The 25,557-nt window shown below is 41.3% G+C and overlaps 1 protein-coding gene across 1 annotated transcript; it reads left to right on the plus strand.

Annotated features, from left to right (window-relative positions):
* The first annotated feature begins 1,820 nt into the window (after nucleotides 1-1,820).
* fgf10a (fibroblast growth factor 10a) lies at nucleotides 1,821-20,759 on the plus strand. The gene is made up of 3 exons (XM_071466658.1): nucleotides 1,821-3,281; nucleotides 17,698-17,801; nucleotides 19,874-20,759. Exons 1-3 carry the CDS (start codon nucleotides 2,828-2,830, stop codon nucleotides 20,072-20,074), a joined length of 759 nt encoding a protein of 252 aa, XP_071322759.1. The 5' UTR covers nucleotides 1,821-2,827; the 3' UTR covers nucleotides 20,075-20,759.
* Nucleotides 20,760-25,557: the final 4,798 nt, after the last annotated feature.

Below are 25,557 nucleotides of genomic sequence, written 5' to 3' on the forward strand. Positions count from 1 at the left end.
AATGCTGAAACCAGACAGTAGACCTAGATTCTTGACGGTTGAAATGCAGCAAAACACGTAAGGCACAACTTCTTCCATCCAAAGACAGAGAGATGTTTATCTGAACATTAAGCTCTAACGATCCAGGTAAAGAAATCGCTAGATAATATCTGTCAAAACAGCTGCAGGGAACTTGACTCAGCCTAAAACTGCTCTGTGCATCTTTAAATAAAAGAAACTCTTGGGATTGCATAGACAGACAGATAGATGGCAGAGAATTAGTTTTTTGTTTTTTTTTTTTAATTCCTGAACACTACAGAACGCAAATTCACTGATGAACATCTCAACCAGAGAAAGCAGCCGAAAACAATCAGGCAAATTAGTTGATTTAGTTAGTGTTTGGTATCATAAACTGTTCCCATTTTTGACAAAGACAAGAATGTTGTCTATTTGACTGTAATCTGTTTAGAGACATTTCCAAAAATTAACTGACAATTCAAAGCAAATGGTTTTACTGTTAAGATCTGGACAGAAAAGGCTCTGCTCTTTGAGGGAGTTCCCAAAAAATATGAGCAGCAAGGAGGATTCTGCTGAGAGACTAAATCCTCCTTAACACCTACACGAACATGAAATCTTTGTTTTCATGAAAACAAAACCAAGAGCTCAGGAGGGAGGTTGCTGTGGTGGTGGAGGGAGGTGTGGCAGAAGCCGGTGTCGGCACAGAAATACCAGAGGAGTAGGAGTCAGACGTGTTGGTTTCAAATGGCAATGCTGTACACCTGCAGGAATATGACTGGATGGTGCGAATCAGCGGGGAGCCGCGCAGCTGAGTGAGTGTAGTGCATGAATGAAGCAGCTGATGTCAATCAGCTAATCAACTAATGCTATGCTTCATCTTTTATTTAGAAGCTGAACTCGATGTCAGTCACTTAAGTTATGTCCCAGGGAATTCATATTTTCTGAGATGTTATGTTTACTGAGATGAGGTGTTACTTATCTGCATTTAAAACACTGCCAAGAACCAAAAGTGTTGTTAAATGGATGGTCACATCAGTCTTATTCACCCTTTCTCTTCTACAGATCCCTCCTGATTTCAAATGAATTTTTGTGAGCATCAGACTATTATATTTAGGCATCGTTCTTGAGTTGCTGCTCGAGTTTAGACAACATTTAACATTTCAGAACTATTCTTAAATGAAAAAAGGTATTTTGTAAATAAATATATTTGTATTGCTCAAATAAAAAAATATTATTTTGGTACCAAAAGGTCCAAAAATCAGGGATCTTATCAGCACTAGGATTGAAACAATTCAAACAATACCCAGTCCTAACAGCCAAACAGCCCTGCAACAGACAGAGGTATGAAGGAAAGTCTTTCTCTCCTTCTTTTGGACCTGCTCTGCTCAACTGGTGGGGTTTGGTCTGGAAAGGGGAGGAGACAGAGAAAAGACAGAGAGGGAGGGAAAGAGAAAATGGGGTGGGACAGACCCCCCCTCCACCCCCCATCCCCCCATACCCTTGTACACACACACACAAACACACATGTACATGTGCAGACAGACATGCACACACACATAAATGCACACAGCTCTTCAAAGCCAAGTGGTTTTCACAGACATCCAATTACACTAAGAGATGACATCTGGCGAACTGCAGCAGATAAATAAGGTGAAAGGAAAGACAAGATTCAGTCACCTCAGAGAAACTAACCAGATAACCAGAGGGAGCACCGCTGATAGAGATAGGAGAGAGGGAGAGGCAAAGGAAAGAGGGAGGGGGCCAAAGGAGAGGGAGCCACACACAGAAGGAAAGAAGAGAGGCAACGCACTGCTCCAGCACTCAGACTCCGAGAGGCAAGGACAGAGGAGAGATAGGGAGCTCAGCTCACTGACAGACGCACAACAAGAGAGGGCAGAAAGACGAGAGCTCCTGGGCTCAGTTACACACTCAAGTGACTTCAAACCAGCTCCAACAAAACAGGAGAAACAAAGAGAAAGAGAGAAAAGAAGAGAAGAAAGTCTGGATTCTGAGACTCTTTCTGTGGCCCTCCTCGCGTGGATTTCTCTGGACATTTTATGAGAAGCAGCATTAATCCTTTTTTTTTTTTTTTTTGACTTCCTGTTTTTATTTATTCATTTTGTAGTCAACACTTTGGCATCTTTTATCCAGACCTCCTCCGCCTTCCTGTTATCCACCTCCCAGGACTGGAGGAGATACATGGTTAGGGACATGTGCGTGGGGTAGATTTTAGTAGCATATATGAATGAACTGATAATTTCAATGTATGCGTTTTTGGATGTGAGAGTGTAGGTGTACATTGAGACTAAAAAAACAGAATTTTTAGTGCGTGTGTGTGTGTCTGTGTGTGAACCAGGAGCAAAAAGCGGCAGTCTTGGGAGGAGAGAGAGGAGGAGGAGGCGAGAGGTCTTTAAGGCAAGCCCCTGGTTGTTCCCGCTGCGAGGTGATCTGAGTTATGGATGTTGACGCATTCCTGCTGCGCTTCTGAGGAATAACCAGCACCGGGGACCACAGCAGAGTCAGCCACAACACTGCGGGCTTCTTCACCACCACCACCACCACCGACAGCATCCATCACCATTAACATTACAGACAACTCTACATTTGCCGCCAAGAATCTCTGATCACATCTGCCACGATCTTGTCGCTCTCCAACCCAGCCGTTCTACAGGTTTTCATACCACAGTCCAGTGAGGTTGTGGGTCCCCAGACAGAGGAGGTGTAGTTGTTCGGTCGGGGGAGTTTCTCCCACTCTCGTTCCCTCTCCCTGCACCCAGCTCAGCATGCCCCAGCCCCTGAGCACCTCCACAGCTCTCCCAGCTCCACTACCATGTGTAGATGGACAGTGACACAAGGTGCACCGGTCGCCTGGTTCTCCTCCTGCCCCTGCCGCAGACCTCCTTCACTCCTTCTCTCCCTCACCTTCCTTCTCCTGCTTCTCCTGCTCGGACCTTCCTCGTCCTCACCCCTGTCCCCTTCCTCATCGCTGCCAGACTCTGAAAAGAACCGCAATGGACCGGGAGGGACGACTCCTCGCTTCTTCATCCCACACCCTTCACCGTCCTCGTCACCCGCACCTCTGCACGCATCCTCTGCGAGGTTGCCACGGACGACCAACGTATCATCGTCCTCCGCAACGGTCGTCGGGCGCCATGTGCGGAGCAGCTACAACCATCTACAAGGAGATGTGCGCCAGAGGAAACTGTTCTCCTACCAGAAATTCTTCCTTCGCATTGACAAAAAAGGAACAGTCAATGGCACCAAAACTGAGGACGATCCATACAGTAAGTCAACTTCATGCTTTTAAATGTCTTTCATTTGCTCTACTAAATTTAAACAGTACATCAATTTATGAGAAAGAGAAAAACTCCTATTACTGGGTATTGAGCCATTTTGTTTCCTTTCAAAATTTTTAGTTGCACTAAAAATTGATAGAGCAAAGGGAAATCCACTTTATTGGGTTCATTATTAAATATCTCTAAGCCCATATCTGTAAAGGAGAACACTATTGGAACACATTGGCAGCACTGGTTACCTCCTGCCCCATCTCGTGCGTTGATCTGTGGAGAGTGATGTTTCTGTTTTCCCCACCTAGGCAACTGTGCACATTAAGACAGGTGACTGCGCAAAAGAACAAATAACAGAGCTGCGTGCTTTTCAGCCTTTCACCATGTGTACATGTGTATTGTGTGAATAGGCAGCATAACAGTAGGAGAGTTGGAGAGGAGAAAACAAAATGAGTAAGCCAGGCAGATAAAAAAAAAAGACAGAGATGATCCACTGGAACCATTTAGAAATTGCCCAGAGAAGGTTCTTCCTCTTTGAGGAAATATCTAAAACACAGCTATTACCAAAACCCCTGGGGAGAATGACAAGTAGACTTACTCCTTGCTGCCATTGTGCTGCAGCTATAATAGCAGTGGGCATATGCTAAGTGTGAGGTTATACAGACTCAGATGTAAAGTAATAAGCATGAGATTCCTGCTCCTTTTTCTGGTTGGGCATTTTGCGGGCGGTGAAGTATGATTTTAACCTTTATTTATCCTGAGAAAGGTCACTTAGTACACATGCTCTTTTGTCAGGACCACTCAGTCTCACATTCACACAGTTACACTCTTTCACACTGGGTGGACTCCCAGCTTAGTCTTCCACTGCTGGCTACTAGGAAACTCCAAAGGTACCTGATGTGTAGTTTTTGAGAGAGGAGGAATATCGCTGCATGAATGAATGTGACAGGCACACATTTTGTGGAATTTTGTGTAAAGTTTTGAACATACATCAATATAAAATTGTGGTGCATGCTGTATGATAGCATGCAAACCTCATCAAAGAATCCAGTCTGTACAATAGCAAACATAAATATGTTTAAGGACTTGTAAGGGTCATCATAACCATTTATGACTGATCCAGAACAGAATATCAGCTGTTATCATTCTGTAGTCTGCATCTTTATCTTCTAGTTAAACACATCTGGAAGTTCTCCAGGACTGCCACAGTCCTCTGGCCTCAGAGCAGCTCAGACTAGCTGCATCGCCTTAGGGCACATTGACAGTAGTTGTTGAAGGAGAACAGAACATTACTCCCACATTTACCTGCCCAGAGTTTCCCAGTTCACACAATGAGATGAGTGACGCACAAAAACTAATTTCTTTAAGATTATCCAACTGCTTTATGTCTACTGCATGTGTTTGAATCTTCATGTATGTCTGGGAATGTGATCTTCGTAAATGGATCTTTATTACGCACATACACCTTCATGCACATGTCGTAGGTTTGTATGCATCTGTCTGTGGGTCTGTGGTGCTGTACAAGCCTCTCCTGCTGAGAGCACGCACACACACGCATGCACACACACGCTTGAGCACAGAGAGGCCAGTCTTGCACATGGCCTCCATATGGCAAAGCCCACTTTTATTAGGGCCAGGGCCAGTGTGAATATGTGTGTGTTTGTGTGTGCATGTGTGTGTGTGTGTGTGTGTGTGTGTGTGTGTGTGTGTGTGTGTGTGTGTGTGTGTGCCACTCAGACACCAAGGCTCTGCCAGACATGGCTGAAGGAATTTCAATTAGCGTCTCTTCCTCCCTCCCCTTGCCTGCAGTCCTCTCTGACACACACACAAACACACGTGCGCACGCACACTTTTACACACATGCACATAAAGAGTTCAACCATTAGGGTGCAACGTGTCACTAACTATAATGGCATCAGGTCATGGCATTAGAGACACAGTCCATCAATTTCAACAGCTCTGGTCACTTGATTGTTGTGGTAAATAGGTAAGAACTTTCTAAAGGAAAAAAAAAATCTTAAATATGAGGACTTGGCCCTGGAAGCCAAACATAGTTTTCCCTGGCAGCATGTTTAGCAGGCACTTCATCAAACTGTATCTACCTGACAACAAGTGCAGAACATGTTTCAGTATAAAAGATGATGGGTAGAAATTTGGTGAGAGACTGGAGAGATTCAGTTGTGGTGAAACAATGATTAGATAACTAGTGTGTGTGTGTGTGTGTGTGTGTGTGTGTGTGTGTGTGTGTGTGTGTGTGTGTGTGTGTGTGTGTGTGTGTGTGTGTGTGTGTGTGTGTGTGTGTGTGTGTGTGTCTGCACACCATTGCACTATACTACATCTGTGCACAAGCTTGCCTGTACATCAGTTTGTATGCGTATACTTGTGCACCACCTCCTGCTATTTTGCATGGGCTTTAAAATCAGCACAGAACAAATTCTACTCTTCAAACTAAACCAAGCAGAACATGATTAAATTCTCCTCCCCTAACTGAGAACACTGATGTGGTCTTTGACATCACGCTTTTCTTCTCCGTGTTCCTGCCAAGGCACTTCCTGATGTGTCTGTGCGCATCTAAGTTTCCAATGTTCCTTTTGCTTATTCTATTATGCTGCAGATTATAACCATTGTTCATTTATACTGTATAGGATAGTCAGTGTCACAACTAAAACAACTGCACACAGACATTTGGGCAAATTAGTTCTTAGATGCTGGTATTCTGGCCTTTATGTGCTTATCAGAAACACATGGCTCTTTTGAGATAATGCAAAATACATTACATATACTACACAATATACCTTCATACCACAGGATGCTAAAATTGCTACAATGTGTCAAAGTGAACTCAGGTGTTGCATATCTAGAATAACACTAATCCAACAGCTCATTGTCAATGCATCCTCTCCTTTAAGGAAAGCATTAAATAAAAAAATAAATAAATAAAAAAAAGAGAGGGAGCAGTTACTAGTGTGGCTGTCATGTTCTAGTAGTCTGGTAATGTTCAGGAGGTCAGATTGCAAATGAGTGTCATTAGATGGTGTCAGAGGTGATGAAGAAGTTTCAGGTCCAGCTCCGGGGTCGTGACTCTCCTCATAGCCGAGCCTTTCTAATCATCGTGTCAGAGCTGCAGGAAGCACGTCACTCAGGGTCTCAGGCCTGCGTTGTGAATCTGCAGCTCGCTAGTGCATGTCAGCGTTTGTCCATTGGTGTTTGTGTGATCAGTGCCCGTCTATGCATCTCGCCTCATAAGTCCTTCAAGTTGAGGCGCTCTGAGTCTAAATATGGAAATCCTGCTGGGCTGTCACGTGATTAGCATTGATCCTGCCACTGACCATAAGCAACAAAACTGTCCTTGTTTTCTTTCCTCCGTGTTTTCCACAGACTGTCACATCGTGTTTACAAACAAATGAATAAAGCAATGAAACAAATGGACATGTGTTTGCAGTTGGACCACAGACTTGTGGTTGTGCGCGGCTCAATTAGCAATGAACGGTGCCAACTTGACTATAGTTGGAGCTTTGATTCTCACTGTGGCCACCTGGATTGTAAAAGCTGACACACATACTTATTGTTATCATTAATCTCAGCGGACGCATCACCCACTGACATAGATGAATCTAACGCACCGCGATTTATGGATAGTCTAATACATGGGACGTTATTCTGATTTAGTGCAGGTTTTCCATGTCCAGGCTAATTACGCAGGTCTGCCCCCTCTGCTTTGACCTCTACCTATTGACCCGAGTCAGGAAGCTTTGTTGATAGAAAGGTCAACACTACACATAGTGCATCACTTTTGGCTGTTCTGTTACTCTGCTTCTGCTAGCTATATGTGATACAGCTAGGGGATACAAATGAGGATACACATTCTCTAACGTTGTCATTTCAGATGAATAATTTTGGTGTGCAAAACTACTGCAATACATTTGTATTTCCAATAACACAAGTGTTCTCTGCTGGAGGAAACATATTCTGTGTAAAGTACAAATTCTCCATCTTAGCAAGTATTTCTGTCTATTACTGAGTCATAAAAGTATTTTTTTTTTCCTTTAAACAAGAGAAATAAATCTGTCAGATCAAGGAGATTCTTTCAGCCTCTTTCCAATACAAATCAGTTTGGCTCAAAAGGATTCTACATATCTGTGCCAGTGTCTTGAAACATGTCAAAAGGAAGCAGGTCATTGCTCTAAATTACAGACAAATTGGCCTCGATTCTACGAAGTTTAAGGCAAGAGTTGATTTGTATTCCAAATGTTAAAATGATTTCACTCCACTGACAGATTTGTACTTGTTTTGAGAAAACTGGACTATAAGGACAAAAAAATACTAACTTAAAGCTAAGTTAGACTCCAAATAACAAAAAAAGCAACAAAAAAAAATCATTGTCAGTCGCTTTTTGTCTTCTAATACATGCATTTGTCTTTCTGAAATATCTGAATGTTTTCAGAACCACAATCAGTTCATCTTGCTCCTCTGCCTCCATAAACCTCCAGTGACTCAGCAAGATTAACTCAAAACAAAAATATAGCAAGTGCTTGCCCTTCCTGATTTTTTTTTTTTTTTACATTTTCTTTAAATGAATCCCAGCCATTTCCCTTTTTGTATCGAGATCTCTTTTCTTTGCTGCCTCACTCTCCCCGTTTCTCTCCTTGATGAGCGTGTTTAGGGTTCTCATGGGAAAAGTAACAGTGTGGCCCATAAAAAAGAGTTATGAGGAGGCACTGGATGCACTAGAGGTTAGTGTCAGTGATGCTTTTCATTCAAAGTTATTTTGACATCTTCATGGACTCCCCCTCTCCAACTGCCATAAATAAAAGTGGTGCGCAAATTTCACTGCATAAGCCTGTTCAGGAAATGCTGAACTTATCGTCGAGTACTCCTAAAGCTGCGAGAGACAAGTCTAACACCAACCATTACATTCAGCTGTAGTGTAAAAGCATACAAAAAACATACACTCCCTCCTATGTTAGATCTCCTCTGACCTTCCTTCTGACTGCAGTAACATGACTTTTGCTTATGGTTGAAACAAACAGGAAGTTGTCCTGATAGGTTGTAAAGAGAAATCCTTCATCTTATAAGTTACCACATCTGCCCACATGGACGAACCGCTTTAATGTATTCAGATAAAACATATTTCATTACATTCAACACTCTTCATGGTGATGTTTTGTTATTATCAAAACTGCAGCTGGAGTCTGGATCAAATCATGTAAGTTCTGCTTCGTGACTCTTTACTGGAATCTACGCAGCAAACGCCGTCTAGGATCTGCAGACACATTACATAATATTGATTATCTTACATAAGAGCAATTGTATTTTCCTGTAAATGACAGATAGCTTTGCCCCATACATTTAGAAACAACTTCATGGCAATGAAATTAAGCCAAAGCATCAATAATGCATTGCAAGCTTTCACATAAGTTATTGTATACTCTTTGATGCCCAGGCCTGAAATGCTCAATTTGGGACAAAATGTATTGTGAATCAAAGAAATCAGGTTGTTAATGTTGTTACACTCTTTCCGACATCTGTCGAGGTGCTGGTTACACCCTGAAACAGATGACACAAGTGAGAAAGCATTCCTGAATTTTCCTGCTGTCGCAATTCATAACTTGTTGTCTTTTGATAAAAATTAGACGAAGTCTGAAACTTTCAAAGGTTTCAGTTGTTACACAATAAATTCTCTGGCAGTTCTCATTGTACTTTGACATTTTCATCTTATGACTGTTTAGTTTATTTCATTGATGGTCTACATGTTATTATAAATAACTGTAGTAATAAAAAGACAATCCTCTCAATATTGTAAAACAACATACTTGTCATTGACGTCCAGATGGACAGATAATGATTTTATTGACAAAAACAAACTTTTTAATGAATCTGAAATTAGTTTTTAAAACTTTAAAAATCAGTTTTCCAGTTATCACTGAGAACTTACATCATGCAGATGTATTGAAAACCATGTATGTAATGTCTCACCTCTCTCTGCACTTCTTTGTCAGCACTTTTTTTTAAATCTTACACACGGGGGTGAGTGTGAAGGTCTAGAGGTCCAGCGACCTTTGACCCCATTACTAGCCGTACAGGGTCATTCATAGAGAATGTGTGTGTTTATGCTTTGGATGTGTTAGGAAGACACACGCAGTGCTGGAATTAGTCAGAACAACCAACCACAGTTTCCCATCAAGATATTTGCTGAAGATATTTCTTCATTGCTAAAGAGCAGTTTCTAGACTTTTGAAAGCCGTGTTTGTGTTTTTGCCAGGAGTCACTGAGGACAATGACAGGATCTGTCTCATTTTTCCATCACTGTTTACATATTTCATGTCATCACTGCTTGATATTTTCCCATCAATTCACTCCCCTGTCCATTAATGTGTCAGCTACAACAAGACTGAAATAGGAGCCAGATTTCTGTAGGCAGACCAAGGCAGCCCTGCCACAAACCCCACCACTCAGGCACCACCTTAAACAAAAGTCTTTCAGCAGCAAATCATGTTTCTGTAAGATCCTCTGCCGCTCTGGAGCGCTCCGGCTCTCTGAAGAGAAAATGGCTCCAGACAGCAAGAGTCGATTACTATCCACAAAGAATCTAAAGCTGGACATCTTTGTTTTGATGGACGGGCTTTTTCATTGTTTATGTAATGTGCAGGATTCTTGCAGAGTACAATCATACAGATCCAGGAGAGAGGGAGAGAAAGAGAGAGAACAGGAGGAGATACTCAACTATCAAGCTTTAGTGTGAATCATCATGTCCCTGTCATTTCTAATACAGAGTCATATTCCTGAACTTTGACAAGCCCACAGAGTCCATATTATTAATATGGACAGGTATTTACTGTATGAATACTGACACGTTCCCCATTCAGCCCAGTTCTTGACTCATCTCTGGAATGTCCCGAACAATAATCCAACAGTTTGCTGTTGTCTAAATAACAAGTAATTACATCTGACAACAAACTGCAAAACAGAATCACAGCAATGTTCACTTTGGAGTAAACAGGGAAAGGAGAAGTTGTTAGCATCATTTACAGTTACAAACTCGTGTAGTATTTGCCATGTCAGCAGTATGCTCATCTCCACGGCTCAATGTTGGCTTAAACATGAAGCCAGTGCTACTTTGTTCTACACAGAAAAAGAACAAATCTCATAGAAACCAAGGCAAAAATAAATGTCAAATATCAAAGTCACCTCTGGCGTTCTTTTCAGCTTTATCCAAGCAGTCTGGCCTTAACACGGATCTCTTACAGAAGATAAATAAACAACATGTAAACCTTATATCCAAGTGAAAATCAAGTTTTATTGTGTTGTTTTATTGTCAGATAAAATGTGAGGATTTGCATCTTTTCCATTTTTATATCCCTATGAATTTGAAAATCTTTGGTTTTGGACTGTTGATCAGACAAAACAACATTTGAGGATGTCACCTTGATGGGTGGGAAACTGCAACAAGCATTTTCACTTTCACATTTTTAAAGTAATAGACCAACCAGTTTAACCAAGCAAATAATAGTTGCAGCCCAAATCCTCTACAAATTTCTTTCAGAAAACCAAAAACAAGCCTTAAAAGTTTTCCAGCATACTTCTCTACCAGTAACTATGCTGAAAAATGCACTGGAAGCCTTATACTGACAGTGTCATTTTGGCCTGGTGCATGTGAACAGGCAGAATTCATGGCCTGTAAAGCAGTGGGAGGTGAAGAACAGCATCTGTGACAGATAACATCCAGGGCTGCTGCCATATAGACAGACCACGTGCTTCAGGAAAAGCCCTCCACAAAACACACACACACACACACACACCTCATGTTCCTGCTCTTCTCCATACTCTCTTGTTCACCTTTAGCCCTGCCACACACACACACACACACACACACACACACACACACACACACACACACACACACACACACACACACACACACACACACACAGCATGAAAGTGAGGCTCTTAATGGAGTCATCAAAGGTAAAGCTGAGAGCTCAGGGTAGAGTCCAGAGAGGCATCTGGACAGCTTGGCCGTTTGAACAGAGAAGGCAGGAATGCCAGCTAATTACTTAGTGTTGTGTGTGTGTGTGTCTCTGTGTGTGTGTGTGTGTGTGTGTGTGTGTGTGTGTGTGTGTGTACTGTATGTGTACAAACATTAATGGATGCATGTTGGAGCAGAGACAAAGAAAGTAAGGTCAATATAGAAAGAGAAAGCTGCAAGTGACAAACTGAATAATACTTGTACATGTCTGTGCATAATATCTGTGGTGTAAAATAACAAGATTTCTGAAGCTCAGTGTCCAGTGCCAACAATGCAAACCACAACAGTTGGGAAACATCGCACTGGCAGCTGAACTGTAAATGAAAAATGTGTGAAATGCAGACAACCGTCACAGCACTTTGCCTGAAAACATAACTCCTGCCGTGTCAGGCCTGTGAAATGTTTTGACAGAAACTGGCAGCTTTGGCACTTTATCATGTTACAAAGTCAACTGTGTGAAAGGCCTCACAATATCTCAGGTGGTTATGTTTTTTTTTTTTCTTCCTTTTGGTCAAATCACCATTAACATCACTGTGAATTTCTGTTGGTTTCCTCCCAGCTGTTCTTAAACGTGTGTGACATAACTTGCTGGGGTCTCGCTGCGCGTGGTAAAGTGATCTCGAATTGTGCCGACTGGAATGATGAGCTGCGCAGACCAAACTTAACGCCATCCGCTGGCTGAAACCACTGGTATTTCAAACAGAGGGTTTTCACTCACAGGTGATGCGTTTTGTTTGATTCTGGAATAATCTCAGTTTGTTTTTCTTTTGTTGCCTCAGATCAGTGAGGCCTGAAATCACACACAGCTTGAACATTGTGTGCCACGGCTATTTCTGAAGGAGACAGTGATGTGAGTGTTACTGTCAGGGAAGGAAATAAAACCAATATGGGGCAAGAATAAGCTAAAAAATACAGTCAGTGCAGGTCAAATATAGCAATCTTACTAATGGAAAAACTATTTAAAGAACACACCATTATCTACTTAATATAATGCAGAAATTTAATACATCCAAAGCAAACTGTGAAAAAAAATCAGTTTACCAAAAATTCTATTTGTAAAACAATTTTGGCCATTTTGAAAATCAGAAACAGCCCCGTGTTTTCTCAGCTTCAGTCAAAACTGTCAGCCAGGCGCGCTTTGATGTGGCCACTTAGCACAGGATGATACTGTTGTCAACCACATCAGTCTAAACCAATACCTCAACGCTCCTCACAACACAGCAGTTTCTACTCTAACCCAATATCTTCACCAGCTTTCACCAAGCAAACTGCACAAGTGACAAATGTTTGTTTTCTCTCAGACTTCACAAAGAAATATTCAACCAAACTCCAGGAAAAAAAAAATAATGCACAGGAAATATTTAAAAAAAACAAAAAAACCACAAGTGGCCTCAAATGCAGCAGCGGTCAAGAAAACTTTTTTTTTTTTTCAATGCATTTTGCTCATTGCTTTTTGTATTTATATGGTCAAATAGAGCAGAATAGTTTAATATTTTCACTTCATATCTGATTAAAGCACATTGGTGGTCTATTTTTTCTTTCTGAATTCCTCTATTCTTCTGTTGTATGTTTTATTCATTTATCTATTTTTTTTTTTTTTTTTTTACTGGCATGGATTTTGGCGGTTGAATGGATGTTAACTCATGTCGTAGCGAATACAACATGTTGTCAGTCACTCTGTTGCATAGTTTCATAGAGAAAAATGATCTTAGTGTTTAGACCTCAACTGATGCAAATCAGATATTAAATCTTAAAAACAATACATAATAGGGCCACTTTTGCTTCGTGAAAATTAGGTTTTTTGAACATCACATTTATTTTTCACATCTAAAAACAGTGAGAGAATTAGTTGCTGCGGAAAAACAACCGGAAAAGTCAGGGGTTCATCCAAATATCTAAGCGTTGGACGTAGAATAAAAGAACCCAAACCATTTCCATTCCTCGCACTGAGGGGAGTTCATGACACAAACTAGTCCACAAGTGACAATATTTCACAATGCAGAGTGAGACCTCTCCGGGCTGCAGGCACGCAGTAGACCCACTCACAGCTGGTCACCGCGTCGAGGTCACAATGTGAACAACCGCAGTATAATCTTCAAAAAAGCCCCTGGATAAACAGTGGAAACATTTTCACAACCTCCCTTAACCTTTAGGTTCAGCTGGAGTCTCACTGCCCGTGTTTCCAGAGGGGCCAGCCGGGGGTCGATGGGAGGTCTGCGTATGTGTGTGTGTTCCTATGCGTGTGTGCACGCGCGCGCCTGTTCCTGTTTGTGTGTCTGTGCGCATGTCTTTTTATGTATATCTGTGCGATTGTAGTTTGAAAAATAATTTTTTTACTGTAGCCATTGTCTACTTCTCTTTCTACTGTTCAGAGTTGTACATTTGTCTCACAACTCATCAAGTTGTGTTTGTTCCACTTTGAATGAGACACAAAGGCAGTTTAGTTTAGAAAAGCAACATATCACACATAATGAACTAAACTTCATATGTTTTTATGCTTCTATGGCTTCTTATCTAATTACTTTATTTGCAATATTATTGGGGAAAAACACATTCAATGTGCTGCTTATCAGTGACAACTATGGATCTTCTTTAAGTATCATATAGCTGTAAAGTCACCCACATTCATGAAATAATGCAGCATATCACTAAACGCATGGTGCAACTGAAGCATAACGGACTGAACAGAGGATGGATTGAGGAGTTTGCAGAGATAAAGCATAAAAGTAGAAAAGTAGAAGGTATAAAAGAAGTTCTTTTGAAACCCTCTCTGAGAAGCTTTTACTTACTTTTAGTTAACCTACTGCTCAAGGCCCCTGTAGCAAAGTGATGGTGTCTTAAGACTTTTCCTCACCAGAAACATTTTTCAAAGTGGAGTGGTCTGGTGAACTTCCTCTCTTCTCTCACTTCCTGTCATCTCCCTACTTTTGACTCTCCAATAAAAGCCATAGAATAGCCCAAAACTAATACTTTTAAAAAACAGAAATATTTCTCAAAGAATTAAAGTGAGTTTTATGTCAAACCGAACAACTGTAGACTCCTCTAACAATATTTTATTCTATATTGTATAACTTGACTTTCTGTATGCTGTGTGCCAGTGTGTTGTGGTGCTTACCAAAAGAAAACAGAGGGAAGATAAGAGCACAATGAACAGGAATAAAGATGGAGGCCAAAGAAGCACTGATGTGAGGAGGGGGAGAGAGACAGTGGAGATGAAACAAGAAAGAGATCAGAGACACTGAGTGTGTCCATGAAAAAACCTTGAAGTGGAAATGCCTTGAAATATCACAAAAAAAAGTTGTTGTACTTGGCTGAGGTGAGAAAGTTGGCATATTAATAAAAGCAAAATACACACAAGTGCAGAGAGACTTAGCAAATACATCATGACATACACGAAACATGTGACTTAAAAAATCATCATCAAAAGATCACAGTGGCCCGAATTTATGAAAGCTGCTGTTGTGTCTCTGCCCTCTGCTTACTGCATGTCTGACTTGCAATGCACTCTTTAAGGCAGATTTCCATTTCCATTATGGATTTGAGTCACAGTGGACTTTCACTACAAAACCCAATTAAACACAGTGGTCTTTATGAAGTGGTTAATAAACAGTTTCTCACTGTTAGAAAGCCAGGCTGAGTTTATTTGTATGTGTAGCTCTGTCAGTGTTATGGTTGGGCTTTGACTGGCAAAGACCCTTTTGGCTCATTTTTCTGAAAGTTGTAGTGTTGCCCTGTTACACACAGGTGTTTGCCCTTGGTAGGTTGTTGATAGCGGAAAATGTCCATGCCTTTTATATTAAATGAACCCTGTGCTATTTGTGCTTTCTGTGTTAGGTCATTATTTTTTTTTTCTTTGCACTCAAAAACATATATTCATAATTAATATGCTAGGCCGAGATCCAGAGGCCACACGGAGGGAGAAAAACAGAGTGTTCCCTTTTTCAGTTAGAAATGAGAAAAGAGAAAATACATTAACTGACTCAAGATACCATTAAGACAAGGTGTTGAAGTAGAGAGTAAAATAGTATAGCTTTAATGCAATGTGGGCCAAGTACCAGAGTCTGGACCTTATTATTTAAATGTGTTTGCAAGACAGCATCTGTGTCCTGATGTGTGTGTCTGAAGTGATACAAGCTCAGGTCCTGTTTTTCCTCCGTCTCCATTGCCATAAACTCTGTTGTTGCAATCTAAGCCTTTTGTTGCAGCCTGGCCTTTTAACTCACAGGCAGACGGGCTGCTTCTGGTAACTGGTAAAGGGGCCATAAAAGAGCCCTGTGCTTTTGGTTTTTCACAAACCACATCAAACGGGAGGAGGGAAAAAGGGTTTGAACAGGTGGACCGGCCTTTAGTGCAGCACAGACAGATCTTATTTTGACGGATTACAGCTCAGAAATGTCAGCTGTGGTGCAGTGCGATGGAACATTTTGAACCTGATAGATCAGTGTTGTGGTACATGTCCGTGTGAGTAATGGACTTAATATAACAAGCCAACATGATGCACTGTGAGCCACGAAAATCTTCTTCTTCTTTAGAGGTTGAGCAAGCTTTTATTGACCAAATAAGGCAACTGTGGGGATAGATTAATGCCAGGGTTCTTCAGCCAAGAACAACATTTAACAAAAAGAAACAAGGCCTAAAACTATTTTTTTTAAAAACAACACACAAGATGGAAAATTGTTTGTTACTGCAAAACATCAAATTAATTTTATCCTCTTTTTATACACCGCAAAACAAATGCAATACAAATGTAAAAGTCTCTTTTTGCTTATTTATCATTGCTTTTGCAAAGCAGTAAGGATAACAACAGATATTAGAAGACAACAGAGACACTTGCAGTTAGTGGCGATGTAAATGCAGCGAGACAGTGCAGAGACAGTCCAAGAAAGAAATACATCTGAACATATAGAGGTTGGGAATAAGGATTTACAGCTGTAGACAGATGCTCTCAGATGTCTCCATCTGTAGCTACAACAAGCTTCATCCGCCTTACTTTATAGAACTCACACCGGGGCTGCAGGATGTTGCAAATCTGTCTGAGGATGAGAAAGTTTGAAGGGAAGGAAAGGGGCATCTGGTCAAAAGACGGTTATGATTTATATGAGAATCTGAAGCTGAAAGAACAAAGTGAGAGTCATTTGCTTGATCTTTAAACATTCCCTAGCTTCTCCTGATCACTGATTCTTCCATATTTTTTTTCTTTTATGTTCCTGAAGCTGTGTCCACCTTCAGTCATATTTGGTAAACTTGCCTCTGTGCATTTGTTTTTTTTTTTGTGTTTGTTTTTTTTTTTAGCAATGCAGCTTGGCATTAGGCAGTCCATCAATCACTACTCAAACAGGAAACCATCTAAAAAAAAAAGCTCAAGAATGACAATATTAGACCTCTAGAGATACTTTGGATTTACTGTCTCTGTTTCTCACTTCATCCTTCTGACTATTCCTGCAACCAGGTTCCACTTCCTACCGGCCCCCTTTAGCTAATCCTCTCAAAACCCCTGATAGTTTTATGGCTTGGTGTAACTGACTTTAGGATGAGAGAAGAAAGGGCCGGCGACCACAGCTTAAACCAGTAATTGGTTCAGGCTTGAAAACTGATACGGACGCCTTGACCTCTTGCCAGTCTGGCAGCCAAAAAGCCTCTCTCCGTCCTGTCCGTGTGCCTGCCTGCCTGCCTGCCTGCCTGCCTGCCTGCCTGCCTGCCTGCCTGCCTGCCTGCCTGAGCTCCCCTGGTCAGAAAAACAAACACAGAACGGAGAAATGTTTTTTCCTGGCTTACACCTCGATCCCAGGGCATGCAGCCCACAAGCTAACCAGCAAATGAACAGGGGGCAAGAGGCCGCTCTGAGGTCTGACAGTCACATAGTGGAGAAAAAAAACTGAAAAGAGAGACAAGACTGGGGTTCACTTGTGGGGAAGAAACTGCAAGTTTCTCCTGCAGTATTTTAGGATTTTTCAGGTATTTTGCTAAATTATAAAACCAAATTAAGATTGATTCATGCAGACCTAAAGCTTCATATTCCAAGATGAACCTGTTCACATTTTAAGATGAAGTTTCAGATGCCAGTCACCGAAAAGGAATAGCAATGTTTTCTGGGAACAGACACGCTAGCACTTGCAAGAAATGACTGTGTTTTCTTACTGATGGTCAAATAAAACAAGCAATCTGAAGACATCACCTTGGGCACTGGAAAACCGTCATGGAAGAATCAACGATGAAAATGTGAATTGGTTGTGGCACTACTGAGGACGACAAATATTTTGTCTGGTATCAGAAAAATGGAAAGGACGGCAGAAGAGAAAGACAACAATAATTGTACATATTGTACATGAATGCAAATTTATGAAAGGACGTTTTGACATGTTTGTCTCTCTGTCCCCCCTTCACCAGGTATTTTGGAGATCAAGTCAGTGGATGTGGGGGTGGTGGCCATCAGGGGCCTCAGCAGTAACCACTACCTGGCTATCAACAAGAAAGGAGTGCTATACGGAGCGGTGAGTAGTGGTTTTCACAGTGGTCTTTCCCTTTTTATGTAAGGTATCTGGTACTTCTTAATCCAAAATCTCCTCTTCTTTTCCCAAAAATACTTTCATTCTTACAACTGTTAAATTCATCAGATGATGTTGTCAATCTAAGTGACTCAAAGTCTTGCAAAAGAGACACTTTTCTTTAAAGTTTGACTCTGCGGCTTCTCTTGAATGCCTCTTAAAACAATGGACAAGGCTGCAAGACTCTATTCCAGAAATAGGAACCGCATTTAGTCAATGTGAGCTCTCCTCTCTGCTACCTACCTCTCCTCTTCACTCCATTCAGAAACAGGAAACACAATCCTGCAGTTTCTCTTTTCTGCTTCGGTCCCTCTGGGGAGCGCAGCCCTTGTTTCATCTGCTTTCTCTCTCTCTCCCTCCTTTTCTTCATCTCATTCTCTCCCTCCTTTTTTTTTTGTTTCTCTTTCCCCTTACTTTGAAAGGACCCAAACTTTCAGCGTGTCTCTCTGGAGCCACACCACAGATGAAATGACACACGGTAGAAAAGAAAGAAAAAGAGGCATTCTGTTGCATGGCCTGAAACTGAATTCCCATGACGTCTTCTGCTCAGTGCAACACAAACCACAGTAGCACGGTGGTGAAGGGCTGGCGTTCGATTACACTTGATGGGTTTACACAGTGACTTCTTTATGCAGTGGTAATCAAATGAAATCATTGTTTCATTATATCGCCAGATTAATACATGTTAGTGACACAACAGATTATGACTGGCTTTAGATTTTACCATTATTAAATTTGTATTAAAAAACCAAATATGGATGATAAATTCACTGTGTGGTCAGGCATATACACTATTTTATATTATATATATATATATATATATATATATATATGTCTTATTTATCAGTAACATCTGATCAGTAAGATCTGATCAAGTCATTTAGTCAAACGGTCCTGACATCATTATTTTTCATGATTCATTACTATAATTTGTTGTCATTTATGATTTCAGTTTTCTTTTTTTAAATCTGCTTTACTAATCATTTCAATTGAAAAGCAGCCAGCTCACACACGCTGTTTGGTTGTACCGAGCACCAGCATTAGTAAAAAAGCTGCACAGTGTCTGTAAAATATTCTCATTTTGCTTTGGGAACATTCAGTTTTACTTCTGGAACCAATTTGAACAGCTGTGGCCAGATACAGAGAGAGAGACTGAGTTATATTGTGTTTGTGTGTGTGTGTGTGTGTGTGTGTGTGTGTGTTTGGGGGGGGGGGGGCGGGGGGGGGGGGGGCAAGTAAATTTTTGCTCGTGAATATCAACTGCATCCAGTTAACTGGCTGTTTAAGCGACGTTAGCCTTAGTACAAGGGCAGCTTCCAGTAAACTGACAAATGCTACTCTCTCAGATCATTTTCTCTTCATTTACCAGTGGGTGGTCACTGTGGTAACGTAAGCCACAAATATGGTGTCACGCTGCTCTTTGCTGGCGATGAGCCTGAACCTCTAAGACATCACATCTCATGCTAACCTCTCTGCCCCCGTCTCATCATCACCCCGGGGAATGTTCTTAAGCAATGGCTGACCATTTGTTTATCATAAGAAGTACAATATCAACATGTTATTGCTGAGCTCAGACAAGGTCTGGAAGAACAAATTTAACATTAGCAAGCATGAAAATATTTAATTTCCAGGAACCAGTAGTAACTCATGACTACTAGCTATGTAGGATAGTAATAATGAAAATGAAAGATGAAAAAGAAGCCACAGGAGGACTGCTGCTCCATTATAAGATCTACTGAGCTACTGGCATTATTTATTATTTACTATAATACGATGTACAACAAATAAGAAACCACAGCTGTGTATCAGAATTCTGACTTTGGGATTCCACCAAAAAAATTCATGCCTTTCCAAATGTTGTCAGATAAATTTATGGTAGTAAGTTTTTCTTCCGTCAAGATCAGGGGTATTTTGGATTACAGCCATGCCAGGAGAATAACAGCATGAACACTAAAAATGATCTATTATCTTTAGACTCTGCACTGCTCCAGTTTACACTCCTTGTCTCTCCTCAACAGAAGGACTTTGGTCCAGACTGTCGTCTGATTGAGCGCATTGAGGAGAACAAGTACAACACCTACGCTTCAGCAGAGTGGCGCAACAAGAAAAAGCACATGTTTGTGGGACTGAACGCCAACGGAAAGCCAATGAAGGGGAGGAAGACACGGAGGAAAAACACAGCCACTCACTTCCTGCCCATTGTGGTACAACCACGATGATTGGACATGTCAGCCATGGGAGAACACTGCAGACTGCAGGGTATCAGACTTTTTACAGTGATGGCTACATTGGACAGATCTGAATAGGATCTGAATGATGCACTGAGAAGGACAAGAATGGAAACATTGAGACATTAATCTCTGATGGATAAAGACATTTCTATTTTTAAAGAAAGAAATAAGATATATTGCTATACAATGTATATATTATTTTCTGTTTTAAGTTATAAAATACGTAGGCACAGTAGAAAATATGAAAAGAAACGCCTTCTGTGCCAAAATGTGATTTAGTAACTCACATTTCTAGATTTGTGTACATGTGAAGTGCTTGACTGGGAAGAAATGAAAATGAAACAAAATGACAGAAGGCAAAGATGCAAGAGAGGAAAGAAAAGGAAGTACTGATGGACAGCTGACTGATAGAAAAGGAGGAGAAAAGGCAAGAAAGACGAAAATGGCGAGTTGAAAGGATTTAGTCAAGAAAGCACAGACACAACAGCGAATCTATGTTTTTTCTTTAAATTTATTTATTTTGTGTAATATTTAACAAAAAAAAGAAAAAAAGAACAAAAACAAAAACACAAAAAAGACAAAGTCTTGTCTTTTTTTTTTTACCATTTATGCTTTTCTTTTTGAATACTAATCACTTAAACCTGAATAAATATAAAAATATATTTGTCTTTAACTTATTTGACTGACTTTGAATCTTTTTTTAAGATATTTTCACTGATGAATTACTGGTTGCTCACACTGGCAAAAACATAGAAATAAATTCATACTGTATATTAATAAAACATTCAAGGAAGTTCTTCAATCCACTGATTATATTGATAGACTATTTAATAGACTTTTGCCTGGATGGAGCAAAATCCATTCTATGATGAATACTGTGTGGTTGAAAGCCACGGAACTAGTAAGTGGATGATGAGTTAAGATTATTTTGTCAAGGTACGATTTCAAAATGTCAAGAATGACGATTTATGCACAAATATTCAAAGATATTGGCAACTGAAAAGCATCATAACTGCCTTTATCAGAGTAATCAGGGTTTATCCCAAACTGTGAGTGAGTCAGTGGAGTACCTTTATAAAACCAAGACATGAATCAGGAATCTGTAAGAGATTAGACTTTTGAAAGAAGCCCAGCAGTCAACCTGCTTGATGACTTCAGGGGTTTTCATTTCTCACTGCAAAAAAACCTCTCCCTTACATGTACACATGGCAAACATGGCTTCCTGGAGGATAAACACTGTCTTTTATGTGATAACAACAAAGACAAAACAGGCTTTAGAAATGGCCAACACGCACACACATGCGCGCGCTTCTGCGGCTGGGTAAAGAAGTGTGTGCATCGGTGTGGTCTAGCAGCTGGGAAAAGCCTCCTCCTTGACCTTACTTGTCTGAGACCTGTTGCTGTGCCCCCCGAGACAGAAAGACACATGGAGCAGGGCATATGGTATAACGTAAATATCACTGCCTTGTTTATCACCTGATTCTAATTAACTATGATGTCATGTTTTCTTTATTCCTCTCTCGCTTTCCCTCACTTTTTCTTTAACTCATTCACTTGTGTTGTTGCTGTCCAGGTTCTGCGATTTCACTCCTCCCACCCCTCCCCCCTCCACTGTTTTTCAATCTTCTGTCATGTCTTGGTAAAGTTCAGACAGATTCCAGAAATTAGCCGGATCAGACCTAGAGCAAGGTTATCACACACACAAACACACACAGACACACACAACATCCCTATGCCCAGGGCTGTGACAGTTGTAATTTGTTCATTGCATACATCACTTTCAACTCTCTGCCATCTGTTTCTGTATGTGTGTGTGTGTGTGTGTGTGTGTGTGTGTGTGTGTGTGTGTGTGTGTGTGTGTGTGTGTGTGTGTGTGTGCGCGCGCAAGTTAATTTCCGAGTATGATGGAACCCACCAGAGTTGGTCCATCCCGCTGTGTTTATTACAAAAAGGTCCTTGATCCTCTTTTTGTGCTCAGGAATCCTCAGTGTCTCACACTCATGTCAAAACGTGAGTAAGTATGATGCATCAAGGGGATATTCAAATTTCCTTTCATCCTCCCAGGGCATCTAGTCCTTTGTTTATATGATTACTTGGGTGTTCTGTAAACGACATATCAAGTACAATTACTTTGAAATGTGTTCAAGAAACTGATCCACCACACCACCTCCCCCACTCCCTCCCTCATAAAGTTCAAGGGCTGGCATTCCTAAGCCAAGATGTCTTTATTATTTGGTGGTACTACTACAGAGATCTACATATGTAAAACCTCCCATTTAAGTCCTTATTAGAACATGGAAATCTGGATTCAAACTGTAATATCTGAGACAAATTCATCCACTTGTTCATTCACAAAGCTTGGAATCAAGTCTGAATATATATCATGTGTAGACCTCTTGGAATAGCTTGATGTATTTTTATTGCAACTTTAACATGACTTAATGTGCTCTTGCCTTTACCCGTAATACATAACAAGGCCAGACTTTAAAAGCAGGGCATTTATTCAAGACAGATGTTTCACACTGATTATCAACCTCAATGACATCTGAGTTAGTCTGTTCAGCGGCACCAAGCCACACATCGTTGCTCCCATTTCTACAGTGCGCCTAACGTGTTTCTAAAAACTGTTTGCCAATGTCATTTTTTAGTGTTGTGCTTGGGTATGTTTGGTTAGTGTTTGGTTTGTTGAGGCATGTGGCGAGGCTCAGTATGCGGTTTCTGTTTTGACTACATCAGGATCTATCGGACCTGTGTCGGACCTCAAATGAAACATACACCATCGGCTTCACACGTTCACAGCTCCTCTGTTTGCTCAGAGAGTCTTGTGGCCGTGCGACCTGACCGCAGCAGCAGCTGTGAATATTTTACATCCCGGGGAGAGGGGGAGAGAGAGCGAGAGAGAGAGCGAGAGGGAGAGAGAGAGGGGTTGCGAGCTTTGAATCGGAGAAAGACGTGTGGGTTTGGAGAAGAGGTGAATAACTGAAAGAACTACAGTCCTGGGGGCATTTACAGCAGTCAAGGAGGGGGTGGGGGGCAATAGGGAGGAGGGGAGATGTTTGCTGAGGGTGATGCCAAAGGGTGCGAGGAGGGGGTGAGTGGTTGGGAAGAAGAAGGGGTGATGGGGGCGATTAACGGAGTTGCCAGAAAATTTGGGGCTGGAGGGTGGGGGTGGGGGGTGGTTTAAAGAGGTATTTGCAGAGGTAAAGAGGGTTGGGGGGGCAAAGGGGCTTGGGGGCAATCATTGGAAGCAGACCAAGGGAGTTCCTGGAACCCAGGAGGTGAACCAGGAGTCCTCCTCCTCCTCCTGCTCCTCTCATGTTCAGTACTTTTACTTAATTTCTTTTTTTTTTTTTCCACCATTTGGTCCCCCGCAGCCCAACTTCTTGTCATTGTCTTTCCTAATCCTCACTGACACATAACAACTACATAACTTCATCCCTTGCTTTATAGTAGAACTAATCAATATTTTCTATATTAACAATGCCTCAAATGATTATGTGTAAGTTGAAGGGAGTTACTTGTATTGATAAACCCACTGAGAACTATCACAAAACTGTAAAGGTTTTGGTTTGATTTTGTTTCCCACAGTGGTTCAGTTTCATGGCTCTCACAAACTGTCTGCAAGCAGCCACTTCAACCATGAAAAGCCCTGATAAAGCCACTGTCTTCCACACCAGACAAAAAAAACCCCCAAAAAACTGCGATTAGCTGCTGGAGAAGGTAAAAGATTTAGTAGCTAAAGACGGGCTCTTTTTTAAAATATTTTTTCATCGAAGTTGGTTGACACCAAAACAAAGCTAAAAGATGAGTGATTCATTAGTTAGCCAGACACATGTCTTCGGAGACAGGCAACTGTTTGTTAACATATTTGCCACAACAATTATATGTTATATAGCCATGAGTCTGACAGCTTGCTTTGGAGTTCAACTGCCCCCTAGTGGCCAAATATCAAAACAATAATCCATTAATGATATGAAGAGGGGAATGTGAAAAACTTTAAGCTTCACAGAGAGCAGCAACTTCAAGATTAAAAATGAAACATGTATATTCTCAGTATAATGCAGATAGCTACAAGTATCAGTGTTATCTGACGTTTTATAATGCATTGTTCAACAGTGCAAAACAAGCTCCACATAGAGATATATATTAATAATTATAATAATAATAATAACATTAACAATCATAGTAGTGGGTGTTGAGCAGGATCATGGGACAGTAGGTGGTTTGCGAACACAGACTGTACATCTGCAGAAAACAACAGGGGGAAAGACGAGAGAGATGAGAAAGCACTGAAGAACGGGAGACAAGAGATGCAGTGTTAGTAACATGCATTAATGGGATATGAATGCGTACAGATGGAGAGTAAAAGGAGGAGCGCAGTGCATCATGTGAAGTCCCCTGGGAAGTACAGGCCTATAAAAGCATAACTAGGGGATGCTTCAAGACAAGCCTGAACCAGCCCCAAATATAAGCTTTATCAAGAAACAAAGTTTGAAGCCTGCTCCTCAACGTGGAGGGGGTGACAACTGTAGGTTCTCCCATTCCCTCCTTTCTACTTTTGGAAACTCTAGGAACCACAAGCAAGCCTGGATTCTGGGAGAACAGTGTTCTAGTGAGGGAGTAACCACTGTCACATCAAGTAGTTCACCCTCCCCCGCCCGCCTGCCTCTTGACATAAACACACACACACACACACACACACACACACACACACACACACTGCTCTGCGTTTTCCATCTCCCCTTCTGTCCTGGTTCAGAGGCGACCTGTACCTGGAGCGCAGCCTTAGCTCCAGCTCCATCTTCACATCTCCTGAGGGCTTCAAGTTTCCTGCAACAGGTGGCTCAAACATTTGCCTTGGCCTGCACTGAGGTAAGGCCTCTGTTTATCGATTCGGAAAGAGGGAGGAGAGTCAGGAGGGGTAGGGAAAGACAGAAATAAAGAAAAAAAACCTTCCGATAAAGTTAAAGCATGTCGGCAGGAGAGAGAAATATTCGGAAAAGTCACTCTGACACAAGTGTCCTAAAATGTGAGTCACTCACATAGTGTGTGTTTCATCTTAATGCATATGCTAAATGGAGATAGAAACAAGAATGTAAACACGTATTTTGTACTAATATTTTTGTCAGGGCTTTGATAAACCTATGAAACATTTTCCAGAGCCTGAGCCAGAGCAGGGCCAAAAACCCCAAAATTAGTCTCCTCTCCTCTTCCCTCCTCTCCTCTTTTTTTTTCTTTTTATAAACTCTCATATCTGCCTTACTTAATTCATTTTGTTTCTCCTTTCTCTCCTCTGCTCTGCCTTACCTCTCCACTCCTTTCCTCACCTTTACTCCTCCACCCCCCTACTCTCCAGAGGAATATGCCTGCAGTCTAAATGAAAATATATTTGTTGTTTTTGTTGGCCTTACTCCACTGGCGTGATTTAGCCTTAGACCCCGGGTCGTTGGAAGCAGCTATGGCAGCAGAAA

Source organism: Trachinotus anak, unplaced genomic scaffold, assembly GCF_046630095.1.
Source record: "Trachinotus anak isolate AG129_WGS33_773 ecotype Australia unplaced genomic scaffold, CSIRO_AGI_Tana_v1 ptg000028l, whole genome shotgun sequence".
In the NCBI taxonomy this organism is placed as follows: Eukaryota; Metazoa; Chordata; class Actinopteri; order Carangiformes; family Carangidae; genus Trachinotus; species Trachinotus anak.

Excerpts from the sequence above, each read along its gene's own strand:
- fgf10a (XM_071466658.1), top strand. The coding sequence starts at position 2,828 with ATGTGTAGATGGACAGTGACACAAGGTGCACCGGTCGCCTGGTTCTCC. Across the intron at positions 3,282-17,697 it reads AACTGAGGACGATCCATACA|GTATTTTGGAGATCAAGTCA; the intron begins GTAAGTCAACTT and ends CCCCTTCACCAG. Across the intron at positions 17,802-19,873 it reads AAGGAGTGCTATACGGAGCG|AAGGACTTTGGTCCAGACTG; the intron begins GTGAGTAGTGGT and ends TCTCCTCAACAG.